Source organism: Mustelus asterias, chromosome 3 (assembly GCF_964213995.1).
Source record: "Mustelus asterias chromosome 3, sMusAst1.hap1.1, whole genome shotgun sequence".
Lineage (NCBI taxonomy): Eukaryota > Metazoa > Chordata > Chondrichthyes > Carcharhiniformes > Triakidae > Mustelus > Mustelus asterias.
This window is the reverse complement of record NC_135803.1, coordinates 26,749,821-26,773,269: the sequence shown is the minus strand read 5'-3', so window position 1 is coordinate 26,773,269 and position 23,449 is coordinate 26,749,821. Positions and strand designations below refer to the sequence as shown.

General features: G+C 43.0%; 1 protein-coding gene across 1 annotated transcript in view; it reads right to left on the bottom strand.

Annotated features, from left to right (window-relative positions):
- Positions 1 to 15,689, bottom strand: part of daw1 (dynein assembly factor with WDR repeat domains 1) — a 38,537-nt gene extending 22,848 nt beyond the window's left edge. The window contains exons 1-5 of the mRNA XM_078201984.1: positions 15,631 to 15,689; positions 14,770 to 14,842; positions 7,748 to 7,892; positions 5,595 to 5,653; positions 1,753 to 1,875 (exon numbers count right to left, since the gene is read on the bottom strand). Of these exons, the coding sequence (XP_078058110.1) occupies positions 1,753 to 1,875; positions 5,595 to 5,653; positions 7,748 to 7,892; positions 14,770 to 14,842; positions 15,631 to 15,670 (440 nt within the window). The 5' untranslated portion in view covers positions 15,671 to 15,689. The remainder of the gene's footprint in view (positions 1 to 1,752; positions 1,876 to 5,594; positions 5,654 to 7,747; positions 7,893 to 14,769; positions 14,843 to 15,630) is intronic.
- Between the last annotated feature and the right edge of the window lie 7,760 nt (positions 15,690 to 23,449).

The window sequence follows — 23,449 nt, the reverse complement described above, 5'->3', positions numbered from 1 at the left end:
CACCAAGCATAAACTCATCTAGTACTGCTGTTCAACTATTGCCTTTTGACAATGCTGTTAAGTAAAACAGGTCAATCCATTTGTATAGCGCTATTAGAGGCACACTCCATTATTTTAATTTTATTGGTAATTCAGTGTTTCCTAATCCATTTGGTTCCATCTCACTCTCGCTCAACAAGAGTGACAAAAATACAGTGGGCACTTTTCAGATTAATTAATCCACAAAAGTCTAGGAAGGAGTCACCTGTTTCGAATAATTGCATGTTCTTTCACATTAGTTCTGATTGATAATAAAATGTATCTCCTCACAGAGAGGAGATAAAGATTGCAATAATCATTAACACAGGCCTACTATTTTAAGTCTTTTTTCAAATGTTTTGGAGTTTGAGGGAAAAATTCGATTAGCCTCATTAGCCAGGGGGGTATCATGAAGCATGTTTATCCCACGCCTGGTCAAATTGAGACACAGAACACAAACTTCATGCTCCCCGATCCTCGATATGATTGTGACGTGCAGCTCAGGGTAAATCGCACTGCTGACTGACCTCATGCTTAGCGGGGAACACAGGTGTTTGGGTGACTAGCATATGTGCCTGCACATCTTAATACAGCTTGCCTCTCTTAGAGGGGAAACTAGTCATCTGCAACAACTGGTAGAACTGTGTCAGAAAGTATTTGAAGGAAGAAAGAAGATAGAGCAACTGGCCAGAGAAAGGGACACCAGGTTCTCTGATGTGGCACTGGATATCCTAGTCACAGATATTTGATGCATTGTCAGGCCTGTTATCACTAAGGAATAGTCCATCTTCAACTTGACCTTTCATGTAGTTTGAAACCCATCCTTTCCAGCACAGAAGTGGTGGTCAATTCCATTTTCGCACTTGGGGGACCCAGCCATGCTGCAGTGCCTGGTAATTGATGCATTAGCTTCCAATGCAACACAAACAGAAGTCATCCAATGTCTCAGTCCTGCAGTGGAAGCTCACACTAAGGTCATTAGATGCATGTTTCTTGTTAAACTACCAGTGAACAAGCACCTTTACAATCATGGCGCAGTGCATGGGGTGCACCAGACGTTGCCAGACACTGCCATTTAATGAGCTCTGGGTTTCTGTAGCATTTTCATTCATGGTGCTACAAAACCAAATTTTGCAGCCTCTGATTTCTAAATAAACTCATTTTATCTGCTGTTGATATAGTGGAATGTTGAGGAATGGCAATTGTTATTCAAGAAATTCTGCCACATTCATTTTAGCAATGGAGAGGAGATGGGAGGCTCTCCTACCCTTAAGTTATGTTTGTGAATATTGGCCATATGAACATGTACTGTATTTAATTGCAATGCCTGAGTTTGTTACTTTAATGGAGACATTATCATGTTTAAGATAGTTCCATATAAATACATCCAAAGTCCATACGCTAACATTTCCATTCTATAATTCCACGTACGTAGCTTAAGGAAGGGTTAAACATCAAAATCGAAGGGAGGTTAACAATGTGAAATACACAATATAAAAGTAATTACATATTTTAACATTTGTAACAGTGGAATTCCGTAAATGCTTTGCAAGTAAAGCACTAACCAAAATTGAGTCACTGGCATCTTCTGATTGGAAATATATATAATTTGAGATGTGTGTGTGTGCAATTTTTACATTGTGATTATAATTTCTAACAAAGCTCAGACAAGGAAATCACTACCACAGGTTTTTTGACAAATATCAGCAGCCAACATGCAATTCCTTTTCTCACCCATAAGGATTGTTGAATGCAATAGCGTAGACCACATTCCTGTGTCCCTCAAGTGTATGCAGCTCTTCTCCTGATGCAGTATCCCACACTTTGCAAGTCCTATCATAGCTTCCTGTAATAAATCTAAAATGTGCAAAAGAAATATTAATCTCACCAAAACACAATTATTAAATAAAAGAACTGAGAAATACTTAGAAATCCACAGATGATATAACATAGAGACAGGCTATTCATCCCAATCAGATACAGGCTATTTATCCCAATCAGAGACAGGCTATGCAGCCCAACCAGTCAGTGTCAGTGTTTATCTCCATATGAATATTTAAGCCCCACTTCCCATATCCTTTCATCCTATTTTCCTTCATGCACCTATTAAATCTGATTTTAAACAATGACATTCTGGCCCAACCATTATTCCTGGTAGTGAATGCCATACCATAAACTCTGTGTAAAGTTAAATTTTCCCTCTGCTATAAATCTCTCATTTAGCTCTGTATCTAAGGTCCTTCATTCTTGACACATCACTATCTGAAACAGCCTTTTATATACTCTGGCCCTTCATTTCATAATTTTTAACTACTCTATTATTCTGCCCCCAAATCTGTGTTGTTTAGAGAAGGAGAGAGACATTTTTCCCAAGTCCTTCTTTACATTTTATCTTTCAGAGAGGTGGTGCAGACACAATGGGCCAAATGGCCTCTTTCTGCACTGTAGGGATTCTATAGATTTGCACTTCCTCAAACAACCTGAATGATTCTGCATTGCACGTTTTGATATCTCAATATATTCCTAGAGAGTGGACTGTAAGATTCTACACAGTAATAAACTGTAGCCTTATTAAAGTTTTATAGAGGCTCATCATTAATCTTGGCTTTTATAGTTTATATTTTGTGACAAAACATAGAGTTCGATTAGCATTTTTATTGCCTCATCAACCAGAAGGGAAAAATCTGTTTCCTGCATCCCTCATCTTTTATACATGTACAGAATTAATATAAATAAATATAAAGCTACCAATCATCACCAGGATTGATCTTTCATTGTGTCTTGCACCAAAAGCATCACTGGAAAGATCATCAATTCAGATGGAATCCATTTGGAATTTTTAACAAAATGTCTAGATTAATGAGGAGATCTGATTCCTCTTGTAATTATGCATGTTAAAAACTTGTTCATTAATGATTCTTCCCTTAAATGTACACAAGTGTCAATTACTATTGTCCCAATTTAACATTCATGTGGATTGAGAGTTCACTTCTATTTTATCTGATTTCCTATAAAGTGAAGCAACCAGATGGTTCATAGACCTTATCCTATTGTTTGCTCTGGTTTCCTAATCTGCCCATTTTCCAAGAAATGTAAAAGCTTGAATACCAGTGCTCAAAGTTTCTGTTTGTACAGTTTGAAGTGGAATTTGATAAACAGCACTCAAGTGCTGCCCAGTGGAACATTTCTCTTTCCATTGTAAACCTGTTTAACTCAGTTTGAAATTATTCAAATGACTCACAGGAAGATAAATGAACTTTTACAGCCTAGAAATGAATTTATTGGAATATTAATGTTTCCAATTCTAATTATCTATTTGTAACATGGACTGAACTATTAAAGTTTATTGCGATGAGCTTCGCTTGTGGCAACATTCTCACCCAAGTCAGAAGTTTGTCAGATTAAGCCAGACTCCAGCACTTCGTTAACTAATGACAAATGGTGTTAAATGTAAACTATAATCTCAACACCCACTACGATTTAAGTTTAAGTTTATTTATTATTGTCACAAGTCAGCTTACATTAACGCTGTAATGAAGTTACAGTGGAAATCCCCTAGTCGCCACACTCCGGCGACTGTTTGGAACTCAAATTCTTTTCAAATACACAATGGATGGAATTTTCCTGTCCTGTCCACCGCGGGAATCTTAACGGGCGGGACAGGTTCATTGACCTTGGGCGGGATTTTACGGTCTTGGGGCGAGCACGGCCGGAAAATCCCGCCCAATGTCTCGTACAAATAATTGAGACTGCATCAATAGTTTTTTGCTAAGCACTTTTTAATGTTCTAATGGAAGCTGAATATTCACAAATAAAGCAAAATACTACATATTCGGGAAATTTAAATTAAAACAGAAACAGTGCTGGAAACACTTGGCTGGCTGTCAGCAGCTGTGGAGGGAAAAACAAAGAAAAAAGTGGAACCAAAAGAGAAAATGCTGGAAAATCTCAGCAGGTCTGGGCAGCATCTGTAAGGAGAGAAAAGAGAGAAAAGAAAAAAATGGCCTCGATGGTGACCTCCCACTCCACCCCCTTCCCCCCCCAATAACTGGCTACAGTGTTGGACTGGGTTGGGGGTTGAACTGGGGGATTATAAAGTTTAGAGCAAGGAATGCAGCACCAACCCATTGCACTGCCATTTTTGTGGCAGGGAATTTTGTGTTGTGTAAATGCCTGCCACAGAGTGGCTGGGCATTTTATTAGCATAATTGAATCAGGCTATAGGCCCTGGCAACATTCCAGCAATAGTACTGAAGACTTGTGCACCAGAACTAACCATGCCCCAAGCCAAGGTCTTCCAGTATTTTTTTATTATTTAAAGGGATATGGGCATCGCACCACATTCAATGGCAAGTGACTTAACGCCCAACTCTAAGCCTTTCCACCATCTACAAGGCACATGTCAAGAGTGTGACGGACTACTTTCCACTTGTCTGGATGAATGCAAGTCTTACAACATGCAAGAAGCTCAACATCATCCAGGATAAAGCTGCCCACTGGATCAGCACCCCAACTGACTTTTCCCCACTACCACCAATGCACAGTGGCAACAGTATGTGCCATATACAAGATGCACTACAGTAATTCAGCAAACCTTCTTTGAAAGCACCTTCCAAACCAGTGACCACATCCACTTTGAGGGACAAGGACAGCAGATGCATGGGACCACCACTTGCAAATTCTCCTCCAAACCACACACCATCGACTTGGAACTATCACTGTTCTGAAATCATCACTAGGTCAGACTCCTGGAACTCCCTCCCTAACAGCATCATGAACTGCAGCAGTTCAAGGAGTCAGCTCACCATCATCCTCTCAACGGCAAATACAGATGAGCAACAAATCATAGCCTAAAGTCAGCGATGCCCACGTCCCATGAATTTTTTTTTAAAAGGTTCTCACGGCGTAATTGGGAATTGGATTTAACTTACTGCACAGGTTTCCCAAAGACCAGGACACCAAGAAGAAGAAGAGCAAGAACTGCTGGCACAAAAAGATAAGTGCTTTTTACAGCAGCCCTTGTGTATCAAGAAGAAGACTGATCTTCACAGCCCTTCAAGAAAGTCCTCCATCGCATCTTTGCCGATTGGGGCCTAGCTCTCCCCGCTGCCATGATCACCGACTTCATACCGCACTTCCCCCAGACTTGATCACTCGCTCCTTTCTCTGTGATTGTCGCTTTCTCTCTCCACTCCCATTCCCATATCTTGATCTGTCATTCCTGATAGTCGGAATCTGACCCCAAAGGTCCCTGACTGCAGCCTCCTATCACGGGCTTCCCTGCCTGGCAGTCTATTAATTTGTCTGGCAGCCAGACAGAAAGCATAAAAGCATATTTATAATTGGGCTCTATTTCTGAATTCAGCAGGATCTCTGTGTCCCCTTGCTGAGGTACCACTGCTTTATTGCAATCCCCCACAAATATCTGTGCCAACGTTTCAGGTTGATGGCCTTTCATCAGAACACTACTGGATGGTCACTGAAGCTGTGCACATAAAGAAAAGTCACATTGAAGTTTTCAGACAAGGGGATTAAAATAAAAATGTAGGATTTCACACACCAAGTGGAACACTTACTTTGAGCCACACTTGTTGAATGCAACATTTGTCAGTGGTAGTATATGCGCCCGAAGTACCTATATCAATAAAAAGAATTGTTACTGAAAAATATAGAATTCAGGGAAAAGTAAACAAACTGTTCCGAGTTAAAGATACAATCGCAGTTACCAGGCTTAGAGTGGGAAAGCAAACTTCAGAGGTAAATCAAACATCTAATGCTATTTTAATAAGAGTCTGGAAATCCAGAGTTAAAGCAATTGCGAACAGTTTGCATAGCAGTCAAGGCAAAGAAATTCCAAATGGGGTGATGCAAATTCGAGACAGGATTCACTGTTAAAAATGGAGTGGAAGCTTTGTTTAAAAGTATCATTTGGAAAACGTGGACTAGATCTTGGAATCACTAACAGAAAGCATTATTATGAATTCAGATTTTAAAGCATTTGTTTTGTGAGTGCAGTTTGGAAAATGTCACATGACAATCATCTGGGGGATTCTGAGGATAAATCCACAGGCATTCACTGGAGGTTCAGAGTGGAGAGAGTGTATTTGACCACAGCCATCCTGTGTGTTTAAAGGGACGTTGTGTTAGTGAGATTGTTGTAGCTTAAGATATGCTTTACATCTGTGTTAACCTTAAAATCTATGTGTAATTGTGAATCTAAGGGGGGAGCAAAGGAGTATAAATTGTATTATAATCCAAATTTTCCATGTTTATTAAATGTTTTTTCTTGTTAAAACTAATCAGTGGTCCTGTGACTCTATTCCTCCACATTTTATGAAAAAAAATAAAAGTTGCATTTTCAGCCAGGGTTCCATTCTGGGATCTTCCCGTCCAGTTATAACATCAACTGGGATCATAACAATACCATAGATGAAAACGAAAATGGGGTAGAAATTTATTGGCGCATTTACAATGTGTGACAGAAGCTGGGGTGCCCAAAGTTAGGCTTCAGGCACATCTGAACAGTGCCTTTTGAGGCACAGTTAAGATTGGACCAATTTTGACCAGCTGTGACGCTTGCAACGTCTCTTAGGTTCTGTCAGGCATGAGTAAGAGAGATTGATGTAGGCTGGCAGCAAACCATAATACTGCATATGCAGCCAGAAGGAATGCCTCTGGTCTCCTTTGTCTGTTAGTTAGAAGAATACATTGTGAAATGAGTTGGGGAAATCTGCATCCAGATCCTAGAGTTTTGTTTCTGCATCTACCTGTGCTATAAAGTATAGCAAATAAGTCAATCGACATCAGAAAATTGTTAAAGATGTTTTGAAATGATTCTAACTACACAATCTGTGATTGCACATTGCTGACAATGCTGTCAAAACACAAGTAACTCTAAGATCAGCACCAACATTCTTCAACCTCGTGAACTCAAATATTAACATAAAGAAACAAAAAAATCTTTGATGTGAACTGACTTTTGTCTCCTACAAATATTCACTCGAAGCTCACATGAAAATATAACAACCCTGAGTCAGTAAATGCATGATTGTCCTTCATCAAAGCCATGGAGCAAAATCTCTGTAAGAGAACTTCCTTTTTCTAGAAATTTTACAATGTGGAAGAATCATACAAGTTAGGATACCACTGAAATTAATAAAATTTAGAAACAAAACAAACTTGGGACACTTGTGAATGTGAGAACTTTCAAATCGTCAGCTGGACTTTTTGTACTGCAGAATGGTCTTACTTAAAGTTTATTTTCTTGTGAGACTATCCTATTACCGTGAGAGAGCTCTTAAAGCACAGCTATAGTGCTGGTTATATTAACTGCACTGCAACACAGGTTATTGCAACTAAACCTAGTGCTGTAGAAAGATTTCATTATTATAACTGACATCTATTTATACCATACATCTTGGACTTCTGCAAAATTCTCTGACAAATCCTTCATAACGTATAAACCAGATCAGAACCACAGCATGAACAGAATAAAAAGAAACAGATTCCTAATGTGAAAAAACTAACTTATTTGCCTAATTGTCTCAATGCACTTGTCCACTTTGTTCAGTTAATACATAAATATTGTATCAAGGAAACCACCATTGGGTGTCATAACGATAAATCAAATCAATGTCAGCATTCACTGGCATTAATTGCCCTCTAAAGAGCAATTTGGAACAATTTGGAGCAACAGAACATAATTATTGAGATCAAGAACATTTCTCACCTTAAAAAGATAGAATTTGTGGTCATCCTGTTGACCAAGCTTTTCCTGGAGCCTCTGAACCAGCTGTTTCACCTGCTCTGTGCGGGATGCAGTTATGAGTGGTTCAACTTTCTGGATTTCCTCAACCACAGCATCCACATCTGCACTGGATCGATCATGGTGTGAAATAAACATAAATTTTAATGCCAATAAATCTCAACACCAGAAGATTTTGAGTAGCATAGTCAAGAATAGAACAAATTGAAAGTTCAAGTCAAAGATATTGCAAAAATAAAAGACTGCCTCGCCAATGTTAACTTTTGAGATTCTCAAGATTTTAACAAAGGGTTACTGAGCATCTCTGCAAAATCCAATGTACTTCATACATGATTTGCAGCTTCTAAAATGTATTGATTTCTATACAAAATTCCTTCAAAAAAGGACTGTCCACCTAAATTTCATCTGATGCCTGAAAGCAAGCTTTTGAAACTGGGTCAATTTGTAAATTTTTGGTTGCATCTCTTTAGGCCTCACCTTATGGTGCAACAGCCAACAGTCTGGATCCTCAATATTTAATAAAATGCAAATTATACCAAGGAATTAAGACATGAAAGCAATATTTATAAAACACAAGAGTATGACAAAACCTTTGAATTTCATGGAGAAGTATTTTTTCTTGAAAGATGATAAGCGTAAAATGCTGTGCAATATATTTTAAACCAGCAAATGAGCAACACTTTACAGGCATGGACATTATTAAGTAAAGGAAATTAGGAGCAGTGACTGAGCTAATACACCATGATCAGGATTAAATAATAGACAGGGAGATCATCAGTGGCCCTTATAACCTAATGCTCTTTGCTGGCCTACTATCCTCCAAACATTCCAACTTGTCCAAAACTCAAGTGCCTATGTATCCTATCCAAAATCCGGCTTTCTCATCACTGGCCATACTCCCTCCCTGTTTCACAAATGATTCAATGTAATATTCTCATCAGTAGTGACATATCATTATAAAAATGTGAATCTTTAAAACCAATGCTGCAAGGTTATTGCAAAAGCACCCAAAATATTAGGAAGTATTGCTAGGGTCATCCAAAAACAACTGCACTTTTACACAAGGCAAGATGCTGTGAACGCTGGAAATCTAAAACCTGAGTATGCAGACAGCAGAGCAAAACCAAGTGTTGGGAAGCCAGCAGGAACTTGCCAATTTCATCATTTAACTGAAGAAGATGTGCTACGACTAAAAGGGATTCCATTCCCTCAACATTCGGCTGGTGTGTAACCATACGCAACATTACATGCAGGTCAATGCTCCTAATAGTAGTCAAGGTGTCTTCATTCTACTACAGCTACATTTAAACTGCCACAACAAACCAGAGGCTGGCTACTGCACAACAAGGGCCATCAGCAAGGGGCGCGGGGATGGTGGTATGATGCTCTTTTGGAGAGTTGATGCAGACTTGATAGGTCGAATGGCCTCTTTCTGCACTGTGGGGATTCCATGGTTCTGTCAAGACTCGCTGTATCTTGTGCCATCCAAGTACTTCACTGGACAGTGACACACCTTCCCGTGGAAGTCCTGCCTGCCGAGAGCTTTTTTAAAATTTGTTTATGGGATGTGGGCATCACTGGCTGGGCCAGCATTTATTGCCCATCCGTCCATTTCAGAAGGCAGTTAAGAGTCAGCCTCATTGCTGTGGATCTGGAGTCAACTGTAAGCCAGGCAAGGAAGATGAATCTCTTCCCTAAAGGACATTAGTGACCCAGATGGGTTTTTATGACAATTGCCTCTGGTTTCATCATTAGATTTTTAATTCCAGATTTTTATTGAATTCAAATTTCACCATCTGCCATGGTAGGATTTGAACCTGGGTCCCCAGATCTTGCCCTGGGTCTCTAGACTACTAGTCCAGTGACAATCTACTATGCCAGTGCCTCCCCCAATCAGGCTCACAGTTCTATTGGACAGTCCAAAGATGTGCGGGTTAGGTTGATTGGCCATGCTAAAAATTGCCCCTTAGAGTCCTGAGATGTGTAGGTTACTGAGATTAGTGGGTAAATATGTAGGGATATGGGGGTAGGGCCTGGGTGGGATTGTGGTCGGTGCAGACTCGATGAGCCAAATGGCCTCTTTCTGCACTGTAGGGTTTCTACGATTCTATGATTCCATGACTCATCCAGGCCACAAGGTGAGTGATAGCAGGAGGAAGGTGGTGGGGTGGAAATAATGGGGTAAAAGGCACGGCAGGAAGAATAGCAGGTGACTCTCAGCAAATTCCCACCCTTTCGATGTCAGACCTTCTCGATCAGGCAGTGCCTTTGAATGAGAAGCCATCACCCTGAAAGTCCATGAGCAACCCCACACAGATTTACCTGTCATGCTCCATGTGTGGCAAGCTCCCCTGCCTGCCACTGGGCTAATACCAGTGGCAGCTGGATGAAGCCCTTAAGTGGGCATGAGTTCCCCACACATCTCCACCATGAACTTAACTGGGGTGAAGGCGGGAATGTGACAGAATCACCACCTGTTGTAGACACTGATGTAGTGCTGTTTCTGTTCACTCTCTATGTCATGTTGTAGTCCAGGATGGATGCAAACTATTGCATCCATGTCTGTTTGTGCCAAATATTTGAAACAGGACAAGCCCTTCAGCATGTGCCAGACAATTCCCTGTCGAATTTAGCAACTTTAATCAACTGTCATGCCTGATTAAATGTCCCCCTGACACCAAGCATGCCACAGGGGAGGGTACAAGATTTCATCCAAAGTGTGATCAAGCAGATCAAACAATGCTCCCCTGCCTGGGACACTCTGAGGAATCCTGTAAAATACTCTTCAGCGTGAGTGGCAGGATTCTTCCTCAACTGCTGCATGCTGACCAATCTTACAATCTCGAAAGCACGGCCCTTGCCAAAAGCTACAGTCCACACTCTGAGGAAGAAGAGGAGGAGGAAGGGATGTGGCAATCAAGACAATCCCTTTCTGGATGGGTTATCCGTGACTGGCTCTCTGACAAGAGTACCAGTAAACGCAAACCCAATTGCTCATTCGCCAACAGTTCCATACATTACCATCCTATCATCCACTTGATCACAATGTAAAAATAAAATACAAGACAAACACCTCAACCAAATATAGAAATCAAGTGTTATCTTATTGCCCACTAATGTCAACTAATTACCCTGGTAGATCCCAGTAGTGCTTGACCTTTGGCTGCCTTTGCCTGCCCTACTACTGTTGGACTTTAACCTGGTGTTGTGAGACTTCTTACTGTGTTTACCCCAGTCCAACGCCAGCATCTCCACATCACTACTACTAACACAGAGCTATACCAGGGTCTGCAATACGGGGAAGACTGCAGACAGCTTTGCAGAATGACCTAGGGCATCTCTGGGCCTCAGCCGCCCAGATTTTGACTGTATCATTTCAGCGTAGACAGCAGGAGTCTGGGCTGGTTGGCTGACAGGGAACCGCAGTGACATTGACAAGAGTTGCTTTGGTGGGTGGATGAATGCTGTCATCCTGAGGGAAGACAACAGATTTGTGCTTCATGGTCACTGCCATTCCTCCAAGGCAGCACCTCAGCAATCCTTGTAACCTGCTGGAGGAAAGCTTACTGGACTGTTGTAATATTCTGTGAGCCATTCAGAGCAAGTGATGGCGTTTCTTCTTCATCAGTATTGTCCTACTCTTCCTGTTGTTCTTCCTCCAGCACTGCCTGGCCAAGTTTCAGTTCCTCAGTATTGGAATGGAGAATGGTACAAGGGTAGGTTTATGGTGAAGGAAAACTGGGAAAGCTAGTGGTGCATACTTATACCACCTTGTAAATCAGATTAAGTCTTTGAATGAGCAGAAGTGTGAGGAGGAGGATTAGGTATCAGGATACCAATATCTGCATTGCTTCAGCCTCAGTGATGGCTGTAACAATAATGGTCACCATCGTCTCTTGCATCAGTTTAGAAAATACAGCTGTGCTCATCCCCTGCCAATTGGGTGATGCGGTCACATTGTCCTGCAAGAGACAGGGATGTACGTCAGCCAGTGTGTGAAGTGTGTTTGCTGATGTGGTTGTCATGTTTGAATAGGTGGCAATCTGTGCAAGATGTGACATATTGCTGAGAAGTTTGCAACACTGCTAAATAGATGAGAGTGAGGTGAGGCATGTGAATGTAGTGCATGTGTTGTAATTGATGGAGATTGTTATTACTTGTCTGATGGCAGTATGGTGCACTGAGTAATGTGTTAAACTGCTGATGCAGTTGGTGAGAATTGGCATCTACAAATTTGATTTGATTTATTATTGTCACATGTATTAGTATAGTGAAAAGTATTGTTTCTTGCATGATATACAAAGCATACCGTTCATAGAAAAGGAAAGGAGAGAGTGCAGAATGTAGTGTTACAGTCATAGCTAGGGTGTAGAAAAAGATTAACTTACTGCAAGGTAGGTTCACTCAAACATCTGATGGCAGTCAATAGGTACGTGACCTCAGACTTTTGTATCTTTTTCTCGACGGAAGAAGGTGGAAGAAAGTATGTCCAGCGTGTGTGGGGGTCCTTGATTATGCTGGCTGCTTTTCCAACGCAGCGGGAAGTGTAGACGGAGGGCCCTATTTTACCATTTTGATTCTGAGTGCTGGGCGGACTTGAAACTGGGAGTATTTCAGATCTGACTTTTAGACCGTTCTCAGGCACCCCCAAATGCACTCTGCATGAAAAAATATCAGCAATTCCGAATCGCGCTGCAGAAGCCTGTGGGCGGGACTTAATGTGCTCAAAATCATGCGGCTCCGATCGGTGCCTCCAACTACACATGCGCAGAAAAAAAAATGGTAGAATGCAACTCCCCTGCCACATCGCTCCTGGGCCGGATAATGCCCACCCTGGCCCCCACAAACATTGCCCCACCCCCACAACATTACTGACCCCCTAACCCCCCCAACCCCTCCGTCACCCAGACCGATTGCGAGCCCCTCCTCCCTTTCCCCCCCCACCGATCTCAGGCAGAGTGACAGCGTTCCCCCCTTCCCTCTCACTGATTACAGGCAGCGTGGCAGCAGACCCTGCTTTCCCCCCCTCACTGATCACAAGCAGAGAGCCGTCAGACCCACAATTCCCACCCCCCCCTCCCCACGGACCTCAAGTAGAGAGCCACTGGATGCTGGGCATTTACCTTCTCAGTAACTGGAGCGCCCAAATTGGACTTTTGTAGAGCATGTCTGTTTCGCTCCGATTCTGGATGGGCGAACGCAGTGGTAAAGGGGGAAGTGGCGGTAAGGTCGGGCAGCCCATTAAGTCAATTTAAATGCATGCAAATGCATCACGGCCATTTTCAGGTCTTGGTAAAGGGGGAACCAGTGCGGAGGCGGGTGTGAATCGCACTACTCACCTCACGCCCGGCTTTACAAGTTTTCGCGCCTGGAAACGGGCACAACTTGATGGTAAAATCGGGCCCACGTCAATGGATGGGAGGCTGGTTTGAGTGATGGACTGGGCTTCATTCACGATACTTTGTAGTTTCTTGTGGTCTTGGGCAGAGCAGGAACCATACCAAACTGTGATACAACCAGAAAGAATTCTTTCTATGGTGCATCTGCAAAGGTTGGTGAGAGTCATAGCGGACATGCTAAATTTCCTTAGTCTTCTGAGTAAGCAGAGTCGTTGATGGGCTTTCTTAACTATAATGTCAGCATGGGGGGGTCAAGACAGGTTGTTGGTGGTCTGGACACCTAAAAACTTGAAGCTCTCAGCCATTTCTACTTTGTCCCCATTGATGTAGACAGAAGCATGTTCTCCATTATGCTTCCTGAAGTCGGTGACTATCTCCTTCGATTTGTTGACATTGAGGGAGAGATTATTGTCGTTGCACCAGTTCACCAGATGACCTTGACTATTCATTTGAGGTCACTGAACTTCTTGCAGATTTGCATCCAGTCCTCAGAGCAAGACTTTTGGCATTGACGGCAGAAACTATCTGCTGATATTGCACTTTGGTGGGCCTTCTTTGGCTAGATGGCATCTTTCCTTATGAACACCTCCCCACAAGGCATCCATTACAGTGTTAGAGAAACTTGGAGCAAACTCTCTATCTTATTCAATGTTCTTGCCCACACTCTCTTCTGCAACCACTTTCAGCACCTGTTCCAGCCAGAACGCACCCTTTCCCCCTTCAAGAGTTGCAGATTGGCTCTAATTAGTGTAGGCTGGCTTTAAATGTACAAGTGTCACACAAACTTGGGCTCCCTGCTGAGGTGTGCAGCCACTCAGCAGCGTGTTTAGCACCAGTTGCATGCACCTATCAAACAAATCAGCACACAGCACCAAGTTTGAATGTTGTTTGCATCAGTAACAATGTCCGCTGAAAGGTCATCATCTCAAAATGTTAACTCTGTTTCTATGTTCACAAATGCTGCCTGACCCGCTGAGTATCTCCAGCATTTGCTGTTTTATTTTTAGAAAGATGTGATGACAAAGCTAGTTGAAGAAGGATGAGAGGACCTATTTGGCAGAATCCCCTACTTTTATGCTATAAATACAATTGACAAGGGAGCCAAGGCTAAATGGGGGGGGGGGGGGGGGGGGGTGCTGATAGAAAAGAGGATTTGAGACAAGAAGAAGATCAGCCGAGATCTTAATGATGGCAGAGCAGGCACGAAGGCTGAATGACCTACTTCAATTCCTAAGTTATATGTTTAAATTTATTAGTGTCACAAGTAGGTTTACACTAACATTACAATGCAGTTACTATGAAAATCCCCTAGTCGCCACACTCCGGCGCCTGTTTGGGTACACTGAAGGAGAATTTAGCATGGTCAATGCACCTAACCAGCACATTTTTCGGACTGTGGGAGGAAACAGGAGCACACAGAGAAAACCCACTCAGACAAGGACAGAGTGTGCAGACTCTGCACAGACAGTAACCCAAGCAGGAATTTGAACTTGGGTTCCTGGCGCTGTGAGGCAGCAGAGCTAACCACTGTGCCACCGTGCCATTCATAACAAAAGCATTTTAACACGACTCAGATATCTCACTTACACTGGAGTCAGATCAAGCAGGTCGATGGACTTGTTCTTCGTCTCCCCTCCTTTTTCATATTCCAAAATAATTCCTGTAGAGAACAAAAGCATTTATTGCGCATTTGTGAAAAGCATCAGAACTTTTGATAATGTCAGCATCTCTTTAAAATCAGCAGGCTGGAGGGGCTTTTAGAGCTGGTTTTAGAGCTGTGGGTGGGTGGCAGAGGGACACTGAAGTGTGTCAAGGCAAAACCTCAGGAAACACAGAGTTAATTAACTTCGAGCCCAACAACAATGCCAGACTTTAATTAGTATTACTGCCCCATAGTGCCAGGGATCCGGGTTCGATTCCTGGCTTGAGTGACTGTGCGGAGTCTGCACCTTCTCCCCGTGTCTGAGTGGGTTTCCTCCGGGTGCTCCAGTTTCCTCCCACAGTCTGAAAGACGGGCTAGTTAGGTGCATTGGCCGTGCTAAATTCTCCCTCTGTGTACCCGAACAGGCGCCAGAGAGTGGCGACGAGGGGATTTTCACAGTAACTTCATTGCAGTGTTAATGTAAGCCTTACTTGTGACACTAATAAATGAACTTTAAAACTTTTAAACTTTAAGGTGGGAAGTTTCAAATGTCAAACGTGCTGTGCTGTCCGTTTAAAACATATGTTGATATGATCTGGGGAGCAGCGATCAGCAGATGCTGTCTCCAGCTGGACAATGTGGCTCTGATGCAGAGGCAGCATCAGGCAGTGAGGCTCAGTCACAGCAATGGAGGGTCCATGGGGCTCTCACTGGCCAAGGCTCAGGTGCAGCAGCATCCCTCACAGACTGGCCTCATGTGTTAACCGGGCGGGCGGACAGGCAGTGACCCCCCTCCCCGGGCTAACCTGGCGGGTAATACCGCAGCAGGAACCGTTTCAGTCTCATCTTCCTCCGGGAGCGTCCCTTCTCCTGTTGCCCAGCAACCAAACCGCCGCTCGGACTGCGCAGACGCGCGCGAGGGGGACCCGGTCGCGCGGCCGCTAGCACGCATGCGCACATCCTCCGAGCCGATCCAGCGCCACCATCTTGGAAAAGGAGAATATATTCTCCCCCTCCCCTTACGCCACCTCCACCGCCGCCATCTTGGAAAAGGAGAATTCACTCTCCACCGCCCCCCCCCAGCCCCGTCCATCTACCTCCCCCCACAGCAACCGCCGCCATCTTGGAAAAGGAGAATTCTTCGTCAGGTGGGAAGTGGTACAGGCAAGGTAGACAAGAGAGAAACTATGATAACTCGAGGAGTGGGCTGTAAAAAGACAGAGCTTTTATGGCACAAAACAAAATAATACAAAAAACACAAGCCTGTGGTGAACACAACTGGTCCCAACCGGGACAAAAGCAATAATGGACCTGCTTTATACAAGGCTCCTTATTCAAGCTCCACCTCGTTGTTTAGCTACCGATCCCTCGGCAATTTTCATTGCTCCTGCTACCTAACAAAGTTTGTTTGTGTGAGGCAAGTCGTGCCTCACAAATTTGATTGAATTTTTTGAGGAGGTAACTAAGTGTGTTGATGAGGGCAGGGCAGTTGATGTCATATACATGGATTTTAGTAAGGCGTTTGATAAGGTCCCCCATGGTCGGCTTATGATGAAAGTAAGGAGGTGTGGGATAGAGGGAAAGTTGGCAGATTGGATAGGTAACTGGCTATCTGATCGAAATGATGTGGAGATGCCGGCGTTGGACTGGGGTGAACACAGTAAGAAGTCTCACAACACCAGGTTAAAGTCCAACAGGTTTATTTGGTAGCAAATACCATACCAAATAAACCTGTTGGACTTTAACCTGGTGTTGTGAGACTTCTATCTGATCTGAGGGTGGTGGTGGATGGAAAATTTTCGGACTGGAGGCAGGTTGCTAGTGGAGTGCCACAGGGATCAGTGCTTGGTCCTCTGCTCTTTGTGATTTTTATTAATGACTTAGAGGAGGGGGCTGAAGGGTGGATCAGTAAATTTGCTGATGACATCAAGATTGGTGGAGTAGTGGATGAGGTGGAGGGCTGTTGTAGGCTGCAAAGAGACATCGATAGGATGCAAAGCTGGGCTGAAAAATGGCAAATGGAGTTTAACCCTGATAAATGTGAGGTGATTCATTTTGGTAGGACTAATTTAAATGTGGATTACAGGGTCAAAGGTAGGGTTCTGAAGACTGTGGAGGAATAGAGAGATCTTGGGGTCCATATCCACAGATCTCTAAAGGTTGCCACTCAAGTGGATAGAGCTGTGAAGAAGGCCTATAGTGTGTTAGCTTTTATTAACAGGGGGTTAGAGTTTAAGAGCCGTGGGGTTATGCTGCAACTGTACAGGACCTTGGTGAGACCACATTTGGAATATTGTGTGCAGTTCTGGTCACCTCACTATAAGAAGGATGTGGAAGCGCTGGAAAGAGTGCAGAGGAGATTTACCAGGATGCTGCCTGGTTTGGAGGGTAGGTCTTATGAGGAAAGGTTGAGGGAGCTAGGGTTGTTCTCTCTGGAGCGGAGGAGGCTGAGGGGAGACTTAATAGAGGTTTATAAAATGATGAAGGGGATAGATAGAGTGAACGTTCAAAGACTATTTCCTCGGGTGGATGGAGCTATTACAAGGGGGCATAACTATAGGGTTCGTGGTGGGAGATATAGGAAGGATATCAGAAGTAGGTTCTTTACGCAGAGAGTGGTTGGGGTGTGGAATGGACTGCCTGCAGTGATAGTGGAGTCAGACACTTTAGGAACATTTAAGCGGTTATTGGATAGGCACATGGAGCACACCAGGATGATAGGGAGTGGGATAGCTTGGTCTTGGTTTCAGATAAAGCTCGGCACAACACCGTGGGCCGAAGGGCCTGTTCTGTGCTGTACTGTTCTATGTTCTATGATTAATTGATATGTAACCATAATGGCTTGAACTACAATCTTTTAGGAATATGTGAGCTGAAGAAACTATCAAATCTATGCAATCGTATCTAAATTAATCAAAATCTGAACATGAGCCAGAAAATGCAGGATGCACAAACTAACAAGTAATTCATATTTACAGCATCAGCTACAGAGTAACAATTGAATATCATAATGAAGGAGATAATTAACTTCCTGTAATTAGTTATTTTATTCGTCTTATGTTTCAATTAAAACTGCTTTAATTGTTTAATAGCTAGCAATAGTTCTTTCCCTCTCTTCATGGCTCAATGGTGTCATGATAGCACACCGGGCAAGGAGAAGAGGTAGGCCCCCAACAACGACCTCAGCCAGTACAGGAACTGAGCCTGCGCTGTTGGCCCCACAATCCTAAGCATCTGAGCTAATCTGACCAACACAAAATGTAGTTGCAGTGTAGAAATAGGCCTTCCAGTCCAACAGATACATGCTACATGAACCTCTTCCCATTCTTCTTCATATAACAGCATCAACATATACTTCCATTTCTTGCTCAGCTAGGATGGTAAAAAGTTCGACATTCTAACTTGTCTCAGGTAAAGAGGTTTCTCCTGAGTACTCTATTGGATTTGTTATCCATTTCATTTTTATGATCCCTAGTTCTGGCTTCAACTGCAAGCAAAAACATCTCCCAGTGAATACCTAATCAAATCCTTTCATGACCTTAAAGACCTCTATTCAATCACTTCTCAATCTTCTCTCTATCAGATAAACGAGTTCTCGCCTGGTCCATCTTTTCTGATCACACACCTACTTTCATAAGTGCAGTTTGCTGAGGAATAGGAGAAAATACACGGAACATTCGATAGGGTAGATTACACACAATTATTTGCATTTATTCATACCATTTTGTTCTTAAGGATGTGCAGGTTAGGTTGATTAGGCTATGCTAAATTGCTCCTTAGTGCCCCAAGACGTATAGGTTAGGGGGATAAATATGTGGGGTTATGGGGATGAGGCCTGGGTAATATGCTGTGTCAGAGAGTAGGTGAGGACCAGATGGGCCAAATGGCCTCCTTTTGCACTGTAGGGATTTTATGATTCTAAATATGTGATGATGTTGCTTTCACTCTCAATCATGTGTTGAAATCTCGACTTCCGAGTTTGACTTTGACACAAATACACATTAACACAAGATACTTAACCAACAGATTATCTTTATTTTACTTGCTAGCAAGGGGGTCAGTTACCGACACAATGGGTCAAGACACCACTCCAATGGACAAAGAAAATCATCCTGGTTTATACAATTCTGCAGCTCACAGTCAGTTGGACACAATCCAATCAAAAGTGTTACAAATGACATACTTTACCTATTGATCCAATAGAAAAAATACTGAACCACCCTGATCTATGAGATCACGATACCTCGTGGGTACCCCAATATATCATCCCTAAGCCTGTCCTCTAGTCTCTTAGTCAGACATCATGTCTCTATTTTTGATAGCAGCCTCACAAAGGATCTTCACTAAAACAGTCTCACATGGGCATCCTTTAATTGATAAAGGGGGCCTACAAAAGCCATTAGCATTTTATGGCCTTGTCAGTGAAGTTAACTGAATCTCTAAGGGATCCAGTTAACTCATCTTGCCTTCAGGATATTTCCTAATTATAGCCCTGATACTTTTTGTTTATTGCCAACATAATGAAACATATGTATGTTTTGCTTTGCAATTCAGTGACTGAGCTTTTTATCACTACCTACAGTTTCAAGGGGTATCATTATGTTACCATTAATTCTTGTCAGTTCCCACTAAGTCCGCTACCATAACTCTTTCGTTAGCTAAGACACTAATATCTTTCTGACTCTGTTTTGATTAGAAACTGTTGAAGGCAGCTTCACTCTTGTATTAGTTGTTTCTGATAAGGTGTCTGGTGAAGCAATTAAGTCTCATTTATGGCCTTGTGATATGTTAGGAACAAAAGGCCATTTATGGCCTTGTCATATGTTAGGAACAAAAGAGTTGTCAGGGAAAAGGTCGGAACTCTCAGGGACAAAGGAGGGGAATTATGCTTAGAACCCAAGGGAATGGGGGAGATCCTAAATGAATACTTTGCATCGGTATTCACAAAGGAGAGGGACTTGTTGACTGGGAGTGTCTCAGAGGGAGGTGTTGACCCGTTAGAGAGAATCTCCATTACAAGGGAGGAAGTGTTAGGTTTTTTAGGTAACATTAAAACTGACAAATCCCCAGGGCCTGATGGCATCTATCCTGGACTGCTCAGGGAGACAAGAGATGTAATTGCTGGGCCTCTGACGGAAATCTTTGTCACCTCATTGGACACAGGTGAGGTCCCTGAGGATTGGAGGATAGCGAATGTGGTACCGTTATTTAAGAAGGGTAGCAGGGATAACCCGGGCAATTATAGGCCAGTGAGCTTGACATCCGTGGTAGGGAAGTAGTTGGAGAGGATTCTTAGAGACAGGATGTATGCGCATTTAGAACGGAACAATCTCATTAGTGACAGGCAGCATGGTTTTGTAAGAGGGAGGTCGTGCCTTACAAATTTGGTGGAGTTTTTTGAGGAAGTGACAAAAACGGTTGATGAAGGAAGGGCTGTGGATGTCGTCTATGTGGATTTCAGTAAGGCATTTGACAAAGTCCCTCATGGCAGGTTGGTTAAGAAGGTTAAGGCTCATGGGATACAAGGAGAGGTAGCTAGATGGGTAGAAAACTGGCTTGGCCACAGGAGACAGAGGGTAGCAGTCGAAGGGTTTTTTTCCAGCTGGAGGTCTGTGACCAGTGGTGTTCCGCAGGGCTCTGTACTGGGACCTCTGCTATTTGTGATATATATAAATGATTTGGAAGAAGGTGTAACTGGTGTAATCAGCAAGTTTGCGGATGACATGAAGATGGCTGGACTTGCGGATAGCGATGAACATTGTCAGACAATACAGCAGGATATAGACAGGCTGGAAAATTGGGCGGAGAAATGGCAGATGGAATTTAATACAGATAAATGCGAAGTGATGCATTTTGGAAGAAATAATGTAGGGGGGAATTATACAATAAATGGCAGAGCCATCAAGAGTATAGAAACACAGAGAGACCTAGGTGTGCAAGCCCACAAATCCTTGAAGGTGGCAGCACAGGTGGAGAAGGTGGTGAAGAAGGCATATGGTATGCTTGCCTTTATAGGATGGGGTATAGAGTATAAAAGCTGGAGTCTGATGATGCAGCTGTATAGAATGCTGGTTAGGCCACATTTGGAGTACTGCGTCCAGTCCTGGTCGCCGCACTACCAGAAGGACGTGGAGGCTTTAGAGAGTGCAGAGAAGGCTTACCAGGATGTTGCCTGGTATGGAGGGTCTTAGCTATGAGGAGAGATTGGGTAAACTGGGCTTGTTCTCCCTAGAAAGACGGAGAATATGGGGAGACCTAATAGAGGTGTACAAAATTATGAAGGGTATAGATAGGGTGAACAGTGGGAAGCTTTTTCCCAGGTCAGAGGTGACGATCACGAGGGGTCACGGGCTCAAGGTGAGAGGGGCAAGGTATAACTCAGATATTAGAGGGACGTTTTTTACACAGAGAGTGGTGGGGGCCTAGAATGCGCTGCCAAGTAGGGTGGTGGAGGCAGACACGCTGGCATCGTTTAAGACTTACCTGGATAGTCACATGAGCAGTCTGGGAATGGAGGGATACAAATGAATGGTCTAGTTGGACCAATGAGCGGCACAGGCTTGGAGGGCCGAAGGGCCTGTTTCCTGTGCTGTACTGTTCTTTGTTCTTTGATTCCAACGGTAGGGTGCTTTAAAGGAAGGGCAAAAGGATAGTAAGGGATAAAATTGGTCCTCTTGAAGATCAGAGTGGTCGGCTATGCATGGAACCAAAATAAATGGGGGAGATATTAAATGGGTTTTTTGCATCCGTATTTACTAAGGAAACTGGCATGGAGTCTATGGAAATAAGGCAAACAAGTAGGGAGGTCATGGAACCTATACAGATTAAAGGGGAGGAGGTGCTTGCTCTCTTGAGGCAAATCAGAGTAGATAAATCCCCAGGACCGGACAGGGTATTCCCTCAGACCTTGAAGGAGACTAGTTTTGAAATTGCAGGGGCCCTGGCAGATATATTTAAAATGTCAGTATCCACGGGTGAGGTGCTGGATGATTGGAGGATAGCTCATGTTGTTCCATTGTTTAAAAAAGGCTCAAAAAGTAATGTGGCAAATTATAAGCCGGTAAGTTTGACGTCAGTAGTAGGTAAATTATTGGAAGGAGTACTAAGAGATAGGATCTACAAATATTTGGATAGACAGGGACTTATTAGGGAGAGTCAACATGGCTTTGTGCGTGGTAGGTAATGTTTAACAAATCTATTAGAGTTTTTCGAGGAGGTTACCAGGAAAGTGGATGAAGGGAAGGCAGTGGGTGTTGTCTACATGGACTTCAGTAAGGCCTTTGACAAGGTCCCGCATGGGAGGTTAGTTAGGAAGGTTCAGTCGCTAGGTATACATGGAGAGGTAGTAAATTGGATTAGACATTGGCTCAATGGAAGAAGCCAGAGAGTGGTAGTGGAGGATTGCTTCTCTGAGTGGAGGCCTGTGACTAGTGATGTGCCACAGGGATCAGTGCTGGGTCCATTGTTGTTTGTCATCTATATCAATGATCTGGATGATAATGTGGCAAATTGGATCAGCAAATTTGCTGATGATACAATGATTGGAGGTGTAGTGGACAGTGAGGAAGGTTTTCAAAGCTTGCAGAGGGATTTGGACCAGCTAGGAAAATGGGCTGAAAAATGGCAGATGGAGTTTAATGCAGACAAGTGTGAGGTATTGCATTTTGGAAGGACAAACCAAGGTAGAACATACAAGGTAAATGGTAAGACACTGAAGAGTGCAGTAGAACAGAGGGATCTGGGAATACAGATACATAATTCCCTAAAAGTGGCGTCACAGGTAGATAGGGTCGTAAAGAGTGCTTTTGGTACATTGGCCTTTATAAATCAAAGTATTGAGTATAAGAGTTGGAATGTTACTGTGAGGTTGTATAAGACATTGGTGAGGCCGAATTTAGAGTATTGCGTGCAGTTTTGGTCACCTAATTACAGGAAGGATATTAATAGGGTTGAAAGAGTGCAGAGAAGGTTTACAAGGATGTTGCCGGGACTTGAGAAACTGAGTTACAGAGAAAGGTTGAATAGGTTAGGACTTTATTCCCTGGAGCGTAGAAGAATGAGGGGAGATTTGATAGAGGTGTATAAAATTATGATGGGTATAGATAGAGTGAATGCAAGCAAGCTTTTTCCACTGAGGCTAGGGGAGAAAAAAACTAGAGGACATGGGTTAAGGGTGAAGGGGGAAAAGTTTAAAGGGAATATTAGGGGGGGCTTCTTCACATAGAGAGTGGTTGGAGTGTGGAATGAGCTGCCAGATGAAGTGGTGAATGCGTGCTCACTTTTAACATTTAAGAAAAACTTGGACAGGTACATGGATGAGAGGGGTGTGGAGGGATATGGTCCAGGTGCAGGTAAGTAGGACTAGGCAGAAAAATGGCTTGGCACAGCCAAGAAGGGCCAAAAGGCCTGTTTCTGTGCTGTACTGTTCTATGGTTCTATATGTTTGGTGTCAAAGGGGCACTCTGTAACTGTGCATCAAAGTTTCTTTGTTTAATTTCTAAAAATGTATAGAAGATATATTTATATGTAAATATAAATTTATATTAGATATAGACAGGGACTTATTTGGGAGAGTCAACATGGCTTTGTGCGTGGTAGGTAATGTTTAACAAATCTATTAGAGTT